Source organism: Dermochelys coriacea, chromosome 9, assembly GCF_009764565.3.
Source record: "Dermochelys coriacea isolate rDerCor1 chromosome 9, rDerCor1.pri.v4, whole genome shotgun sequence".
Lineage (NCBI taxonomy): Eukaryota > Metazoa > Chordata > Testudines > Dermochelyidae > Dermochelys > Dermochelys coriacea.
In genome coordinates this window covers 61332002-61350515 of record NC_050076.1, presented here as the reverse complement: position 1 = coordinate 61350515, position 18514 = coordinate 61332002, and the positions used below count along the sequence as shown (strand labels likewise).

The 18514-nt window shown below is 47.9% G+C and overlaps 1 protein-coding gene across 4 annotated transcripts in view; it reads right to left on the bottom strand.

Annotated features, from left to right (window-relative positions):
* Positions 1 to 18514, bottom strand: part of LOC119861755 (probable E3 ubiquitin-protein ligase MID2) — a 312271-nt gene that overhangs the window by 75190 nt on the left and 218567 nt on the right. For all 4 annotated transcript variants that reach the window (XM_038417263.2, XM_043492262.1, XM_043492261.1 and 1 more), the window contains one exon: positions 16405 to 16512. In XM_038417263.2, the coding sequence (XP_038273191.1) occupies positions 16405 to 16512 (108 nt within the window). The remainder of the gene's footprint in view (positions 1 to 16404; positions 16513 to 18514) is intronic.

The following is an 18514-nucleotide window of genomic DNA, read 5'->3' as shown; positions in this document are numbered from 1 at the left end:
GAGAAAGGGGGGGCAGAGCATGGCAGAATATATTGAAGTAGGAGGGAGTAAGTTCAGGGGGATGAAGCTGTTCTGTGGGATCATCTCAATTTGCTTTGGACACGGAGCTCAGAGGAAGAACAGGAAATGTAATACGTAGGTTTAAAATGATGCATTTAGGTACAGATCACACCCAAATTAAGCCCGGTTCCAACTCTGCAACCTTTGACCTCAATGTACTGTCTGATATTACACACTCAAAACAATGTAGTTAGGGCAAGAGTGAAGTAGAGTGGAATAAGGAGGGGGCAGAAAGCAGCAAGCCAGGGCATGGGGACAGTCCAGAGTAGTACAGGTCAGTAGAGCCAACTCTTTTGAATTTTTTTAAAAATTAGTTTTGGGTTGACCCAAGAAACTCCACACACTTTTTCAAATTTTTTTGGGGAATTGAAAAGTTGTTTTTTGGTTTTTTTTAAAAAGCACCCTTTGGCTTGGAATGAAATGTTTAGTTTTGATTTCAAGCATTTTTAAAAACCTTCTTTAGTTTTTTGAAAATAAAATTGAAGGACATTTTAAAACAAAGTCATTTGAATTGAAAAATCAAAACATTTTGTTCAGACAATGTCAAACCAGCACATTTCAAACTGTTTGGATTCTTTTAGATTTTTCTTTGACCAAAACAATTTGGCAAATTGACATGACTTCACTAAGCGTTCTGTGGTGCTTCTCTCAGGGCTGAGTAACCCTGTTGCCACCTGCCTCCAGCACGAGGGAGTGGGGCCTGTGCCAGCTGGGTGTTAGTGCCCGACTGCCACCAGCACTCTCCTCTGAGCTATGCCAGCCCTGCATTTGCCCTCCAGGTTGACAACAGATGCACCCAACCCTGAGTCTCCTGTGGTGTCCGGCTCCTGATCACTGGGTATTCAAGAAAACCCAGATCCGCCGTTCCCAAAGGACAGTGCACCCCAGTTTACCAGTTCTACCTCAGATACAGGACAGGGGTCTCTCATAGCACTTGAGGTCAGTTATAGTAAAACAAAAGGAAATGTATTTAAGAAAGAGCAGAGATTCAAACAGAAACAAGTGTCAGTGATGGAAACAAATGGTAAAATACAAAACTAAATAATAAAACGTGAACTAGGCTGTTGTTAATAGTCACCTCTCCTATCTAATCAAGCAGATTCTCACCTCAAAGTTCATTCTTTTGCAGCATTTGCTGGCCCCGAGGAGCAAGTGGTCCACAAAGCTAGTATAGTTCCACCTACAGAGGATGCAGAACGGGGAAATCATTGATTGTTCTGCACTCATTACTGTTGAAAACCCTGACACCGAAGAAGCTTCTGTACTTCAACATTCAGAAAGAGAGTGAGAAACTCTACAGATGCTCACTTATGATGTTCCAGTTCCTTTGCACTTAGTACATAGATGGGTGTGGGTGGTCTATTATTGTTTTTGCCTGATAGTTCCCCCTGGAGACTCCAAGTTTATTAAGAAGTTGTTTATTTCAATATAGTAAGAGTGGGTTACTAATGTAAATTGAACAGCAATGTAAGGTTGTTTTTAAATTATTGTTGTATTCTGACATGCCCATATCTGCTTGTTGGACAATAACATTGTCAGTTTTACAACATTTACTATGACCTGAGGAAAAGGAGCTTGCATATTTGTGTTGTTGGAGAAAGGAGTCTTGACAAGGATCTCAAGAGCTTTCACCCAGGGAGAGTGTAACCCCCAAGGAGCTCACCTGGGCTCATGGGTCTCTGTGTGCTGGTAGCTCAGGGAGGGGCACTGTCCCTGGGAGGAAGAGGCGAAGGGCAGACTCAGAGTCTGCTGGGCAACCCAGGGGGAGTGCAGAGATGCTGTTTAGAACAGGGGCCTTGTTGGCACGAGGAGAGTAACAAGGCGCCCGCTCTGGGGAGGCGCAGTGTCTGAGAGAAAGGCGGGGGCCGAGTTAAATGACTGAGAACAGAAAGACAGGGAAGAAGCATTAGCCTGCCCAAGTGCCCAATAGGAGTCCTGGAGAGGGGAGAAGTCAGTCTGGAGGAGCTGGAGCCAGCCAGGGAAAGGGCAAGGCTGGCTGTGGGGGATGGTAAGGCCCAGGTTGCCTGCAGGGTCCCCCTGAGAACCGGCCTCTGGGGGCCTGGCAGCAACATCCCTCAGCTTGGGCCTCTCCAAAGCAATTCCCAGTTTGTAAAGCTTTGTTTGGGAAACAGCCCTGCAGCTCTGCTCTGGCTGCGGGTGTGTCTGAGCGCTGGGGTGAGAGACTAACACTAGGATTTTAGTAGAGTTTTGTAACCTGCACCCTGAGCCTTGCACCGTTTTGTGGGGAGGGGAAATCCTGGCACTGGAAGCAGCCTGACCCCTGCAAGCAGAGATCAGCCCCTCCGCAGTGACTGAGGAGCCCAGAGCCACCTCTGAACCTGAGGATCGTTTGCCAAGTTGTGAGTCACCATCCTTCAGCTAGATAGTCCGGGAGATTGTCTGGGAGATCCCCGGATCCCTGAACTGTGTCCTCAAGCCAGGGATGAGGGTTTGGGGATTTTATTACCCGCTGCCTATTAAACCTGTGGAGGAACTGACCACATCACTAACTGCTGCACAGAAGTTATCGTGGTCATAGGCCATCAAGGGCCCCTTCAAAGTGCACGTACCAGTGGGACACTAATTTTACATTTGCTGTATTAGGTAACGTGACCAGGGAAATTCATGGGTTTTATCAGCATGGGCACTGGTGACCCTGAGAGTAGTTTTTACCCTGCTATGTTATATTCACTTCCTGTTTAATATAATGACTGTGTTGAATATATTGTGTGTGTTTGTTTTATTACTTGGGAGTCTCCAACTCTCTGGCAAGTAAGTGGGGGTTATCCCGTAGTCAGAATTTTCCTCCCCAGCAGCCCTGGTGACCCTTCCAGGAAGGAACGAGGAGGGTGGAGGCACCACCAAATAAATTCATATGGGAAGAAAATAAGGATAATAAGGAAAATAACTCCTTGCTGAGCTAAAGGCGGGATCCAGAAGAATCCAGGCCTGTCCATCAAAACCCGTAAGGAAATCGGCAGTAAAGGAGGTAACCAGGTGGAAAGAGGCACTACAGTAAGTTACAAGCTTTCAATAGAGACCTCATGTGCTACCCTTTATGGATAAATATATGAAAGCAATGTCTTAGGTGTAGTGAGTTGGTCTGGTCTGACAGGAGTTTCTTGTAAAGGAGAGTGAACCCTTTGCCAGCTGGCACCCAGGTACATCTGTCTCACATGTTGCAATTGATCTGAATCTGCATTTTTTGCCACACAAACAAAGTGAAACTCCAGACAGTCAAACACTCCTTCCAAAATAATGGCTCCTGGACAGGTACTCTGCCTTTGTGTACCTAAGACAGAGTAGCCCTGATATGGCCTATTTCAGTTTCACAGCAACCACATGTCCTGCTGCCCTGCATTGCCCTCCTCCTCTCACAGCTGATCTCTTCCTGCTCTGTGCATTGTGCTATCCCATCCCAGAGCACTTTGACTATGAGTCTCTCTCCTCCCTACACCCCAATGCCAACACAACTGCACTGGGCTTGGGTGTCACTTGGTTACTGGGGGTTGTGGGAAGGAGTGATGAATGCCACATGGGCTAATTAATCCATTTGTTCCGCCGACGGGCCATGCATCTCTCCTGCCAATCTGTAACGCACACCTTCATTCATCATTACGGGAACCAAACCATCAAGGCCTGTGCTGAGTGAGACATGCAGGATCATTCTGGCTAACAGCAGGGTGGACAAAACTTCAAATGGATATTTGCACAAGGCAGTGACTCTCCTGCTGGGACTTAATGGGCTGATGGATGGTTCATTTTATGCCCAGTCTCATCAGGAAAATTATCAAAAGGAGAAAAGGAATGAGAAAGGAAAGGACTTGCTGTATTAAAAAAAGACCAGACAAGCATCTGAGTGGCAAACAGCTTAGATGAGCAAAGCCCAGGTTACGCCGTGCATTAGAGAGATGCCTCCTTTGGGATTATTAGTTCCAGAGAGATGCATGGTGCTCGTTTGTAGACAGTGGTTCCCTCTACCACATTTCACAACCAACCAAAGACTGCAGCCATGATATATTAAAACAAGTCAAAACCCAGCCTGCAAATAAAGCTCGGTTCAAGTACCCTGGCCAACAGAGCAGCACCCAGGCATTGCAGCAAGTGGGGGGCACCGCAATACAGCCTAGTGGCACCCAGGTCCCACAGCAAATGGGGTGGCACCAGGACACAGCCTAGCAGCAACCAGGTGCAGCCAGCACTAGGCTTTCCAGGCTCTAGCCCTTGGGGGGCTTCGCCGGACACCTGCACACAACATAACTGAGAGGAGCCCTCTCCTAGGGCGTGTGTTTGCTGGGAGGGAGCCTGAGTGAGTGTCTGATTGGCTGCTAGCCTGCAGGGGGCGGGCATTAGGGTGTCTGTGTGTTTGCGTCAGGGAAGCCTGGCTGTTTAAAAATAGCCAGAGCCTCGCGAACCAGCTGAGCAGCGGGGACAGCAGAGCAGCTCACAGCAGGAGTTTGCCTGGGAGTTCGCCTGGAGTGAGCCCAGTGAGGCTTACATCTTGCCAACGTCTCTGAGGAAGCTCATAGTAGGTAGGTGATATGGAAGGGGGGGGTTCAGCTGTTGTGACCTGCACTGGATGTGCCATGTTTGTCTTTCTTCCACAGGACAGAAGCGACTTTGTCTGTACAAAGTGCAAGCTGGTCTCCATATTGGAAGAGAAGATTGAAGGTCTGGAGCAACAGGTAACGACCCTGCGTTGTATACGAGAGACTGAGGATTTTCTGGACCAAACTCAGGATAGGCTTCTAGGGGCACAAAGCTCTAAAGATATAGAGCAGGTTGCACAGAGGAGCCAAGAGGCCAGTGAAGAAGCTTGGCAACATGTGACCTCCAGAAGAGGTAAGCGGAATGTCCGGGTTCCAGTAACACAGACACAGGTAACTAACCGCTTTCATGTTCTCTCCACAGGTACCAATGCGGAGAGTGGACCAGATGATATGTCTGGGGGGAGAAAGCGGAAGGAGACTCCGCTGGTTGGGAGGCATGAGATGCGATGTCCTGAGGTTGGGGGTTCCACGACCACCACTCCCAAGAGGAGAAGGCGGGTGGTGGTGGTCGGGGACTCTCTCCTCCGGGGGACTGAGTCATCTATCTGCCGCCCTGACCGGGAAAACCGAGAAGTCTGCTGCTTGCCAGGGGCTAAGATTCGTGATGTGACGGAGAGACTGCCGAGACTCATCAAGCCCTCGGATCGCTACCCCTTCCTGCTTCTCCACGTGGGTACCAATGATACTGCCAAGAATGACCTTGAGCGGATCACTGCGGACTATGTGGCTCTGGGAAGAAGGATAAAGGAGTTGGAGGCGCAAGTGGTGTTCTCGTCCATCCTCCCCGTGGAAGGAAAAGGCCTGGGTAGGGACCGTCGAATCGTGGAGGTCAACGAATGGCTACGCAGGTGGTGTCGGAGAGAAGGCTTTGGATTCTTTGACCATGGGATGGTGTTCCATGAAGGAGGAGTGCTGGGCAGAGACGGGCTCCATCTTACGAAGAGAGGGAAGAACATCTTTGCCAGCAGGCTGGCTAACCTAGTGAGGAGGGCTTTAAACTAGGTTCACCGGGGGAAGGAGACCAAAGCCCTGAGGTAAGTGGGAAAGCGGGATACCGGGAGGAAGCACAGGCAGGAAGGTCTGTGAGGGGAGGGCTCCTGCCTCATACTGGGAATGAGGGGCGATCAACAGGTTATCTCAAGTGCTTATATACAAATGCACAAAGCCTTGGAAACAAGCAGGGAGAACTGGAGGTCCTGGTGATGTCAAGGAATTATGACGTGATTGGAATAACAGAGACTTGGTGGGATAACTCACATGACTGGAGTACAGTCATGGATGGTTATAAACTGTTCAGGAAGGACAGGCAGGGCAGAAAAGGTGGGGGAGTAGCACTGTATGTAAGGGAGCAGTATGACTGCTCAGAGCTCCGGTACGAAACTGTGGAAAAACCTGAGTGTCTCTGGATTAAGTTTAGAAGTGTGTGCAACAAGAGTGATGTCATGGTGGGAGTCTGCTATAGACCACCGGACCAGGGGGATGAGGTGGATGAGGCTTTCTTCCGGCAACTCACGGAAGCTACTAGATCGCATGCCCTGATTCTCATGGGTGACTTTAATTTTCCTGATATCTGCTGGGAGAGCAATACAGCGGTGCATAGACAATCCAGGAAGTTTTTGGAAAGCGTAGGGGACAATTTCCTGGTGCAAGTGCTAGGGGAGCCAACTAGGGGGAGCGCTTTTCTTGACCTGCTGCTCACAAACCGGGTAGAATTAGTGGGGGAAGCAAAAGTGGATGGGAATCTGGGAGGCAGTGACCATGAGTTGGTTGAGTTCAGGATCCTGACGCAGGGAAGAAAGGTAAGCAGCAGGATACGGACCCTGGACTTCAGGAAAGCAGACTTTGACTCCCTCAGGGAACAGATGGCCAGGATCCCCTGGGGGACTAACATGAAAGGGAAGGGAGTCCAGGAGAGCTGGCTGTATTTCAAGGAATCCCTGTTGAGGTTACAGGGACAAACCATCCCGATGAGTCGAAAGAATAGTAAATATGGCAGGCGACCAGCTTGGCTTAATGGTGAAATCCTAGCGGATCTTAAACATAAAAAAGAAGCTTACAAGAAGTGGAAGCTTGGACATATGACCAGGGAAGAGTATAAAAATATTGCTCGGGCATGTAGGAAAGATATCAGGAGGGCCAAATCGCACCTGGAGCTGCAGCTAGCAAGAGATGTCAAGAGTAACAAGAAGGGTTTCTTCAGGTATGTTGGCAACAAGAAGAAAGCCAAGGAAAGAGTGGGCCCCTTACTGAATGAGGGAGGCAAGCTAGTGACAGAGGATGTGGAAAAAGCTAATGTACTCAATGCTTTTTTTGCCTCTGTTTTCACTAACAAGGTCAGCTCCCAGACTGCTGTGCTGGGCAACACAAAATGGGGAAGAGATGGCCAGCCCTCTGTAGAGATAGAGGTGGTTAGGGACTATTTAGAAAAGCTGGACGTGCACAAGTCCATGGGGCCGGACGAATTGCATCCGAGAGTGCTGAAGGAATTGGCGGCTGTGATTGCAGAGCCCTTGGCCATTATCTTTGAAAACTCGTGGCGAACGGGGGAAGTCCCGGATGACTGGAAAAAGGCTAATGTAGTGCCCATCTTTAAAAAAGGGAAGAAGGAGGATCCTGGGAACTACAGGCCGGTCAGCCTCACCTCAGTCCCTGGAAAAATCATGGAGCAGGTCCTCAAAGAATCAATCCTGAAGCACTTAGAGGAGAGGAAAGTGATCAGGAACAGTCAGCATGGATTCACCAAGGGAAGGTCATGCCTGACTAATCTAATCACCTTTTATGATGAGATTACTGGTTCTGTGGATGAAGGGAAAGCAGTGGATGTATTGTTTCTTGACTTTAGCAAAGCTTTTGACACGGTCTCCCACAGCATTCTTGTCAGCAAGTTAAGGAAGTATGGGCTGGATGAATGCACTATAAGGTGGGTAGAAAGCTGGCTAGATTGTCGGGCTCAACGGGTAGTGATCAATGGCTCCATGTCTAGTTGGCAGCCGGTGTCAAGTGGAGTGCCCCAGGGGTCGGTCCTGGGGCCCGTTTTGTTCAATATCTTCATAAATGATCTGGAGGATGGTGTGGATTGCACTCTCAGCAAATTTGCGGATGATACTAAACTGGGAGGAGTGGTAGATACGCTGGAGGGGAGGGATAGGATACAGAAGGACCTAGACAAATTGGAGGATTGGGCCAAAAGAAATCTAATGAGGTTCAATAAGGATAAATGCAGGGTCCTGCACTTAGGATGGAAGAATCCAATGCACCGCTACAGACTAGGGACCGAATGGCTCGGCAGCAGTTCTGCGGAAAAGGACCTAGGGGTGACAGTGGACGAGAAGCTGGATATGAGTCAGCAGTGTGCCCTTGTTGCCAAGAAGGCCAATGGCATTTTGGGTTGTATAAGTAGGGGCATAGCGAGCAGATCGAGGGACGTGATCGTTCCCCTCTATTCGACACTGGTGAGGCCTCATCTGGAGTACTGTGTCCAGTTTTGGGCCCCACACTACAGGAAGGATGTGGATAAATTGGAAAGAGTACAACGAAGGGCAACAAAAATGATTAGGGGTCTAGAGCACATGACTTATGAGGAGAGGCTGAGGGAGCTGGGATTGTTTAGTCTGCAGAAGAGAAGAATGAGGGGGGATTTGATAGCTGCTTTCAACTACCTGAAAGGGGGTTTCAAAGAGGATGGCTCTAGACTGTTCTCAATGGTAGCAGATGACAGAACGAGGAGTAATGGTCTCAAGTTGCAATGGGGGAGGTTTAGATTGGATATTAGGAAAAACTTTTTCACTAAGAGGGTGGTGAAACACTGGAATGCGTTACCTAGGGAGGTGGTAGAATCTCCTTCCTTAGAGGTTTTTAAGGTCAGGCTTGACAAAGCCCTAGCTGGGATGATTTAACTGGGACTTGGTCCTGCTTTGAGCAGGGGGTTGGACTAGATGACCTTCTGGGGTCCCTTCCAACCCTGATATTCTATGATTCTATGATTCTATGATTCTACCAGAAATACAAGATATAAATATCCTTGACAACTTCTTTAACAGTAACAAAACCCAACAATTCCCCACCCAACCCTAGGGGAAGTGCACGCCAGAGATACGAGAAGTAACCCTTCTGTACGGTCGTCTCGCCCTATGTCCTACCGCTGACTTCCTGCTCATGTCTCGGCTCTGTTCTTAAGCCTTCCAGGCCCAGCTCCCAGGCTACCTGCTGTCAAGCCTTCTGCTCTGCTTTGGCCTGCTGCTCCTCCTCCCTTCTGACCTTGGTGCCTCTCTGACCTAGGTAGAACTTGCCTTTGGAAGTCATGGAGCCCTCCACCTTGCTGTTTAATTGATAACACAGTGCCCAGTAAGTAGCCAGCTGGTGCATTACTATACTGTATTATGCAGATATTTCCTAATCTCCCCTGTGCACCAGATTCTCACTTGCCATATGACCTACCTGGGCATTCATTCCAATTAAACTCGTTCTACTAATCTTTGCCCATTTCTCCAACTGGTGAAGATCCTTCACTGGCAGAGGGCTGAGAGTGCACTGAACAGAGATGGGGTGTGAGGTAGGGAACGGGCTACTTTCTTTCTCTATGTTCCAACATTCTGTTGAACTTTACAGTTCTCTGTCTTCCCCAGTATCTGACCTAAAAGCTATATCGTACAGGAGAACCTGCTCACAACACTCCCTCTTCTTGCTCTGACACTGACAAGTGCACAGGTTATTTCCTTCTGGACCTCCAATATTTTTTGCCTGTATAAAACACGGCTGCTCGGAGGGTCAGTCAACAAAAGCCAACACTATAACCAAAACCTGCAATACAAGCAATTTCAGAGAGCCAAGGAGCCAGGAAGATGTTTTCTGAACACACGGCAGTGAGGATCAGGAAAGCACATGGAATTTCAGCAGGGACAACCCCTCCCCTCACCCCAGATCAGAACTAGGCCCAGAGTTCTGGTTTTGTTCCACTGGGTTCTGATTTAAACCTATTCAAAATATTCACATTGACACCCAACTGAATAAAATATCAAGCCAACCCAGGCACCCGAGCTGCTGTTGTGAAAGGTTAACGGTACTTCAGCACTGAACTCTCAAGACTGTGACCTTGGGGAGTTGGATTCAGGAGCAGCATGAGCTGCTTGCTTAATATCCCCATCTCTTTGGGCTTTCACTGCTCAGAGATGGGGCAACTGCTCTTTAGAATACTGCATGCTGCTGCTATCAGGCCATCTGATGCGGTGATGTGGCCCATCCCATCTAAGTAGGGTCATTCACCAGAGTCAGAACAAACACCCCAGAACATATGGAAAAGGAAATGGAAATTTATCAGTCAAACTATTTCCTGATTGTCAGTTTTTAATGTTTTATTTATCTGCAGTTTGCTACTCATCTCCCCTTTCCTCTCCTCCCCCCACTTTTTGATTTTTTTCCTGCAGATTTTACACATATTTGCAGTTGGGGGCTGATCAAAGAGATTGGTTTTCATTTTGCTTTTAGAAAGGCACTACATATTGGTACTTGGTTACCTTTGATTGAGTAGCACTGTCAGTTGTCTCTATAATGCTCCAGCTGCTTGGTTCCCAACATTGCTTCTGAATTCCAAGAGAAAACTGCTGGAGCCACAAACAGCTTGGCATTTATTTACATTTCATTAGCCTAGAGAGTAGCTAGGATGACTAGTGGTAGTCATTACAGTGTTCAGAAGTGAAACGTTTTTATCATCAGCCCAGCTTCCCCTCTAAACATACAGGGAAACATTGTCCTTTTTCCAGTATTATTTGTAACCTGCATCATGTGATCTGACTGTCGTTGGGTGCAGAATGGGATTTGAACAGTCCCCAGCCTTTTGGGGCCTCTGTCGTACTTTCCCAGACTAAGGACTTAACTCCAGCAGCCAGACTCCCACTCAACTGTGTACAATCAAACCTACAATGGAGCTCAGGCTATTTGTGACTGCCATCCTTGCACCACAGTGAGTTAGAATGTCCATGGCATTGGCAGCTGACAAAAGGCACAAACAGGGGAGAGTCTACACTGCAGCTGGGAGGTGTAGTTCACAGCTTGTGTAGGCATACACTGATTAGTGCTGCTTGAGCTAACACCTAAAAATAACAGTGCGGCTGTGGTGGCATGGGCTACCTGAGTGTGTATGCAGTGTGTGTGTGTGTGGAGGGGCGGTCAGGAGGGATTGTCTGGGTGGCTAGCCTAAGCTGCTGCAGCCACTCTGCTATTTTTTAGGCACTACCTCAAGCACAGCTAATGCATGCAATGGAATTACACCCCAGCTCCTCTGTAGGCATCCTCTTGGAGACTTGTCATGAAACGGTGGTTCTCCCCTGAAAAGTGACTCTAAAATGGCATTGTGAGGTTCCCTGTCCACTGGGTATCACTTGTTTCCTTTCCACATTTGCTCAGATTGCAAAGAAACCCCGCCCCCCTTTTACAAGTACTATCCCTGCAAACTCCCTCTGGGATCTGAAAGTCAAGCTGGGCTCTGTCACACAGATCCTCCCAAGCAGCATAACCTGCAGGCCAGTGACACCTGTACAATCACTGGGGCTGGAATTGGGTCTTCAGACCCCTTTATTCTCTGGGATGATGCACAAGATGGAAAGAACTCAAGCTGACTGTCAAATGCTAGGGTGAGTTTGAAGGGCTGGCAGTTGGAGAACATCCTTCTACTTACAACCAGAGCAAATATGAGAGAGGAAATCAGTTCATACACAATGACTATGGAACTCCGTGAGGCCACTGTCACAGAGGTGCAGCAACATTTAACATATCATAACATTTAACATTATCATATTTGATAATATGATCTAGTTATATTAATGAACCCATATTAGTCTTAGTGTCAGAGTTAATTCAAGCACCACATATCTCCCTATTATACAGAAACCACTGGAATACCCAGCAAACTTAAGGTTAAGTGTATTGCAGTTTTCAGCTTTTAACTGATCTGCTGTGTGGGTTTAAGATGGCCATTCGACATTATCATTATCATATTAACATAGCAGTGTTATAAACCCCCTTAGGAAATTAGCTGGGAGGATCTGACTACAGCAATCTATTATTCAAATCTGTGCCATTCCCCTCCCCAAGCCAGATACCATCTGTGGCCTTTCAAACATTAATTTGTCTGAGACAGCTGAACCCTGGGGATCAGAGCAGTGAGGAGCCACCCAGATTCACATATAACTTCAGCAGGTGGGGAGTGAAAAGTGCATTCAGCAGGTGGGGAGTGAACAGGCCATGAGAGTCCCTTTGGAGTAGATGTTTCACACACTACACAGATTATAACAGCTCCTTCTGGTGATTATGTTACAATGTTACACTAAAGAGCAAAACTGGAGAAGATTCTCACAAACAAGAAATAACGTGTAGCACTGGCCACATTCCGAATGCTATTTGGTGCCAAACAATGGAGGTTATCACTGAGCCAAAGTAGGAATTTTCTGTAATATTTGTATGAATAGTATGCATGGCAGTGACTTGCCTGACTAGGGATTGCTACCCAGGGAGTAAGCACCAATACTCCTGGGGCAGAGCAGGAGACTTGAGGTGCTGGGATCATGCAATTGTCTGAGGAGGTAGGAGTGGGTCATTCAGGACTGGCTGAAGCTGACCATATCAATGGAGGATCTGGAAAGACAACAGGACCCCAAGTGCAGAACAACTGACACCTAACAATGGGAAACTCCCTCAGGCAGAACATGTGAACTCAGCATAGGTCCTGGCAGGAGGAGGACAATGGAGCAAAAGTGGCTGTGTTAGGAGCTAGCCCTTGGAGAGACACAGGAGCTCTCAACTGGGACTGAGACACAAAGACAGAGAGAGGGTTGACAGAGCCAATCTACAGCAGCTTGGCTGGGTAGAACCCTAATATTGGCCAGTCTGAACTCCATCTTCACCTTTGTTTCTTTTGACTACCCTAAGGACTTCCCGATGTGGTATCCCAGTTGACTAATAATCCCTACTCTGTTTTGAAAAGGCTGCCGGGTGTCACTGCAATGTCACCACATGTGGAAGAGATGGTAGACACCGGCGGAGCTCTGGTTTATCTGATAGGAAGTGCAGAGAGACATTCATGTGCATGTGGCAATGAGCATCCTGGCCCATGGCTGTGTAAGAGCTGATACAGAATAGCTGCTGCACTTCCCCGCACTGTGGGGATCTAACTCACAGCTCTGAGCTACAGCTGCTATTCAAAGCCTATCCCAAAAAGCGCTGCCGGAGTAGGACAAATTAACGGCATCTCATGAATTTGTGAAGCACAACACAATGATACCAATGATACAGCCTGGGCACCCTGTGTGTTGTAAGGCATGCGAGTCTCGAGAGTGGCTGGACAGTGCAGGTACTGGCCCCCTAGAAGAGCTCTGCAAAGCTACGGCTCCAGGGAGCACTGTGCACTGAGCTACAGCATCATTTGCTATTAGTCTCATTGCCATCAGAGCTGAATGAGGAAAATGGATTTTACCAAGTGTCAAGCTGTCTGCATGAGCACCAACCTCAGGGCAGGCTGGTAAGACCCAGGGCAAATCCCCCAAATTGACTGTGAATTCTGTACTTAGATGTCCCCAACCAATTATCAAGTGTAAAATCCTCAGGCATTATATCAGCAATAACATGCATGACTACCCTCCCTTCATGGGGAAGGAGTGGGCAACAGATCAACAATGTATTTTGTCCTCTTTAACGTACCAAAATAGTCTTTCTGGTATCAACTGGGTTTTCCTGTTGAGCAGGACTTCACACTTTCAGTTGCAGAGCGGCCCTTCACATTACTTAATGCATCTCTCCCTTCTGGTGATTTACATAGTTATAGCCCCACAGTGAGGTCAGACTACCTGCCTTCCTTTTTGGTAGGTGGCTTTAAAACTTGGGTACCCTTCAGAGGTTATCTAAGTGGGGGTTAGGTTTCTTTCCAATCACTGCTTCCCTCTTACCCTGGGTGACATGGGCATTTCCCTTCCCCTGGGATTTGCACCCCCATCCCCATGGGCCCTTGACTCAACATCATAAGCAATTTCTGCAGCCTCTAAAACTGTGGCTGGCTTTTTGTCACAGACGGCTGCCTTCACCTCATCTGTAACCACCCAGGGCAACTGCTCCTGGGCCATCAGCTCAAACAGTTTTCCATCCTCACCTTCAGTCCCCACCCCCATTATCCATTTTCTTCTAAAATGACATATTTTATGCACATGTTCAACATGAGTGATATTGTCCAACAGGCTGATGTTTCTAGCCTTCAACCAATAGATCTCAGAGGTAATCTTAAATCTTTCCAATAAATTTTCTTTAAATTTCTTCTTCACCTTCACACTTCCCTCGTCCAGATCATTCAAAACTTGTCTAGCTTCCCAGCTAAGCTAGTTAAGAGAACAGGCATCTGTTTATCTTCTGGGATATTGTGTAGCCCAGACAGTGTCTCCAAGGTGGACTGGAACTCTTCTGTACAGTCAGTTTCTTTATAGATTAGGCAGATTTCTCCCACTCCCTTTTGTTGCGGGGGGTGAGGCAGGTGTACCCACTGGCTCCTTTTGCTGCTCCAGTAATTTGGGCTGAAATGTTTGAGCTTCCATCAGACTCCTGTGTGCCCGCTCCTCAGTTTCTTAGTTGGCTTTAACTGCTGCTACTGGTTCCCTGTGTCTTTGGTGGGCTCTCTCCTCAGCTGCCTCGGCTGCCTTGGTTTCCCTGATTGATAATTCCGCCATCAGTCTCTGATGCTCACATTCTTCAGGGGCTCTTAGGTGCTACAACTGGGCCCATTCCCATGCAGTGATCTCCTCTTCTGTGTCTGGCGCTGGAGGGTCCTTGCCTTCCCCTAGCACCTGGGGTAAGAACTTAAGACCAAAGCTCTGAGCTCCTGAACTGGGGCTTTCTTTTTATAGTCCCCGCTGCCAACATAACTGTTGGAGTTCTTTTCTTACAAGACCATCACATAACTGTGGTCACTCACTGTGTCTATTTTATAACCTGTAAAACTCTCACTATTGAGGTTAAACCTTAATAGCCCTGGGGTTATGATCTATAAACTTCATTCACTTGTGGTATGTGAATCCTGCCAACTATGCCAATGTCCAGCTGCCTCCAGTGACTTAAGAGCATAAGCACCAACCTCAGTGCAGACTGTTAGGAAGCAGGGCACCAACCCCTAATGGGTTGTGAGTTCTATACTTAGATTTCACCCACCAAGTTCAAATGTAAACTCAGGCACTGGAACAGCCTTAACATGGCATCACAGATAGTCCTCCTGGGTACTCTGATCTATCTCGCCACCCTGCCTTTGTGACAGATGGTCCCTTACACCAAAAAATCACAGCAATATTCAGGTTACTCCCAGTCCCAAAGGACCAGTCACTTACTTCAGGTCAATTGCACCTTAGATCTCACCCCAAAGACAACACTTGCAACCAATCCTCTAATAAACTACATACAGATTTATTAAATAGGAAAAGAAAATGAAAGAGTTATTTACAAGGTTAAAGCAGGTCAACACACAAAAAAATTAATTATAATCTTAAATTTTGGAAGGTAACAGAAGCTTTTATAAGCAAGCCCTGTATGTCTTTTAGGGCTAACCCAGGTTAAGCAGCTGGGGATCCCTTGCTTACACCTAGAAAACTTTGCCCCCTGAATCCAACCAGCACAGAGATCCAGTTCCATCTTGTTATGGGCTTTTATTCCCCCCCTCCCATGTGCTCTGAGCTGCAAACTCAGCCAACGGGAGTAAACCACTTGCAAGACTCATCTTCATGGGAGGGGAAGAGCAGAGAAACAAAGTCTTTTGTCCTCTTTAACATGCCACAATAGTCCTTCTGGTGTCCATGGGCCTTTCCTGTCAGGCAGGACATAACACCACTGGTTGCAGAATGGCACTTCATATTACTTAATGCCTCTTTCCTGTCTAGTGGTTTACATAGTTACAGAGGCTTACAGTACCAATGCTCAACTGTGGGATACCGATGCTGTGAGTGAGATTAGTGCAGGCAGCAACTCACAGGCATTCCATAAAGTCTAAACACATTCTTATAATTTTAATGTTTCAACTATACTAACCCACAGATCATAGAGTATCAGGGTAGGAAGGGACTTTAGGAGGTCATCTAGTCCAACCCCCTGGTCAAAGCATGACCAATCACCAATTTTTGTCCCAGATCCCTAAATGGCCCCCTCAAGGATTGAACTCACAACCCTGGGTTTAGCAGGCCAATGCTCAAACCACTGAGCTATGCCTCCCCCCCAAGATGAGTCAGACTGGTTCCAGCTAGGTGTTTGTCAGTGGTCAGTTGAGACCTGGGGACCCTGGCATGAGCTGGCACCTGGTCTGCCAGCATCACACAAAGCATCTCTGAAAAGCAGCCCCTGACTTGCCCTCTATGTTTAAAAGCATTAGAGGACCCAGCCTTGGCACATCCTGTCCCTTCTGTAGGCAAATTCTTGGCCACTCCATTGACAACCTCTGAAATACTGAGACTTGAAGCTCATTTCCAGACACACCAATCTTTTCCAGTGGGTCTCCCTGACTCTTACACCACTTACTCAAGGTACATCTCCCTCCTCTGTGGCTTTGGTTTGCTGACACATCAGCCCCATTGATGGGAGTATGCTGTCCTGGAGAGGATGCTGTACCATGAAACCAAGAGGACTAGTCAAGCGGGCAAACCTGAGCTGAAAATCTGGGGCAGGAATGCCATAGGAGCAGCAGCACTGGTGTCTGCAGCATCATCCCCAAGTAACTGTGGCATCAGCACTGGCCATGCACGTACGCCCAAAGAAACACACACATCAGAGTGACACTTACCTTCGTCTCCTTGATCTTGACAGCGATCACTTGCTTGCGCTGCCGGATGATCTCCATGAGCTCATCACACTCCTCCATCAGCTTGGCCTCATGCATGGCTGTGTTCACCTAGGCAGAAACAGCAGAAACCCCAAGCTGTTAGAATGCAACATGCTGACTCAGAGCTTGGCAACCCCTGCCGCTCTGACATCTCTGACAGAGAAATAAGCAACAGCTTCCCACCACAGGCCCCCTCCTGTCAGCCAAGGTCTGTGCCAGCTGCCAGGGAGTCAGGGACTGAAGTGGGGAGGACATAATACTGTTTAACATTTGCTGCTGTGCAGGCACCAAAAATAGAAGCAGGCTGCCATGTCCTGTATTCATTCCCATTTCAGTGGCAGGAGGAAGGCACCAAAGCAAGGCCAGATATTAACCTCTTCAGAGCTGGGGCATGGGCTTCTCTCCTTAGGTCAAATGACAGGGCCCCTCATGATGCGGGAAAGAGCCATTCCCTGGGGTGTCCAGCCATGACCAGAAGGGAGCAAGATCCACGTTCTTCAATACAAAAATGTAACCTCATCAGTTCATGTGACACAATCTGAGCCCTCCTCTGGATACCAATGGCCACAGGCCAGCACAGTTAGCTCAACCGTTAGAACCTTGTTAGTGCCAGTGAGGTGCAGGGTCCTAATAGTTAGAATCATAGAAATATAGGGCTAGAGGGGACTTTGAGAGGTTATCTAGTGCAGCCTTTTGCGCTGAGGCAGGGACAAGGAAACCAAGATCATCCCTGACAGGTGTTTGTCCAACCTGTTCTTTAAAACCTCCAGTGACGGGGATGCCACAACCTCCCTTAATGCCCCAGCATGCTGGGTCCCAGCTTGTCTGTACAGAGCACGTATCCAAAGGGGTCCTTCCAACCGATTGTGACAAAGAAAAGGGTTTGTGACCTTATCAAGCAATGTGAGATCACAGAGCAGTCACTAAGCTGTCACCGTCAGAGGGCATGGAGAAAGAATAAAATGCAAGGAGTGAATTAGGCTTCTAATGGAATAGCAGGCAGCAGCTAGAATAGAGCTTTGCCACATTACACTACAAGACAGAATCCATTGCTTTCTTGTACGCATTTATACAGCAGGGCCAGATGCAAAGTACCAAAGTCCCCAGTTGGTGCAGAAAGGTCAGCGGTATAGCTCTAGCTCACCTCAGGCCTCAGCACTGAGGAGCAGCTGGAGGATTATCAAACACTTCTGTACAGATGCGATCTGATGCCAGCCTTGCTAGTGGGGCCAGAGGGAGGAGGGGCTGAGGCAGGCAATGAGGAACACAGCAGATCTCCTTTTTAAGATCAGTCAGGAAGGGAATTGCAGTGGATTAAAGAAAAAGGTGCAGCAGATTTGCATGCAAATGGCTAAATGAAGGAATAACAGGAAAGCTGGCCTGCTGTTTCCTGGGGGACAGGCCACCTTATTTTCCCTTGTTTTACCACTGTTTTCTCTCTCCAGTGATTTGTAAATTTGGTCCTAAGCACTGAATTGCCTGAGTGCTGATGAAAAGACCCTGGAGAGCCACAGCCTCTGGGATTCACGACAAGGTGCTGAGGACAGATTTCAGCTGGATGGAGGGTGCTCAGCAGGAAGCCCCTAAGCCACCAAACAGGTGCAGCCTGGGCAGCAGCAGGCCTGCTTCACCCACGCTAAGCAGCCAGTGGGACTCAGCCCTGCTCTCTGAGAGAGAGACAAGGGCAGTCTCAGTGGCACATTGCCCTCTCCATGGACTCTGCTGACACAGGGACCAACGCCCAGTGGAATGGCGGGGTTTGTTTTAACGTGGGTAATCATTGACTAGACACAGGGCAGAGCCCGCCAGGTCAATCGTGCAGCTTGCAGTGGGGCAGCCAGCAGGTCCCTGGGTCAAATGAACAACATTTTGTTAGATCAAAAACTAAATATTACATTATCTGATTTTTTTTACCCTGTAAATGTTTTGGGAACGACATCTAAGTATATTTCAAATAAAAAATTCAGTTTGAATTGAAAAAATCAAAACTTCTGCTTTCAAAATGGTTAATACCTCTACCCAGATCCTGGTGTGGATTTGCAGAGACTGTGGCCTGCATTTACACAGAAAG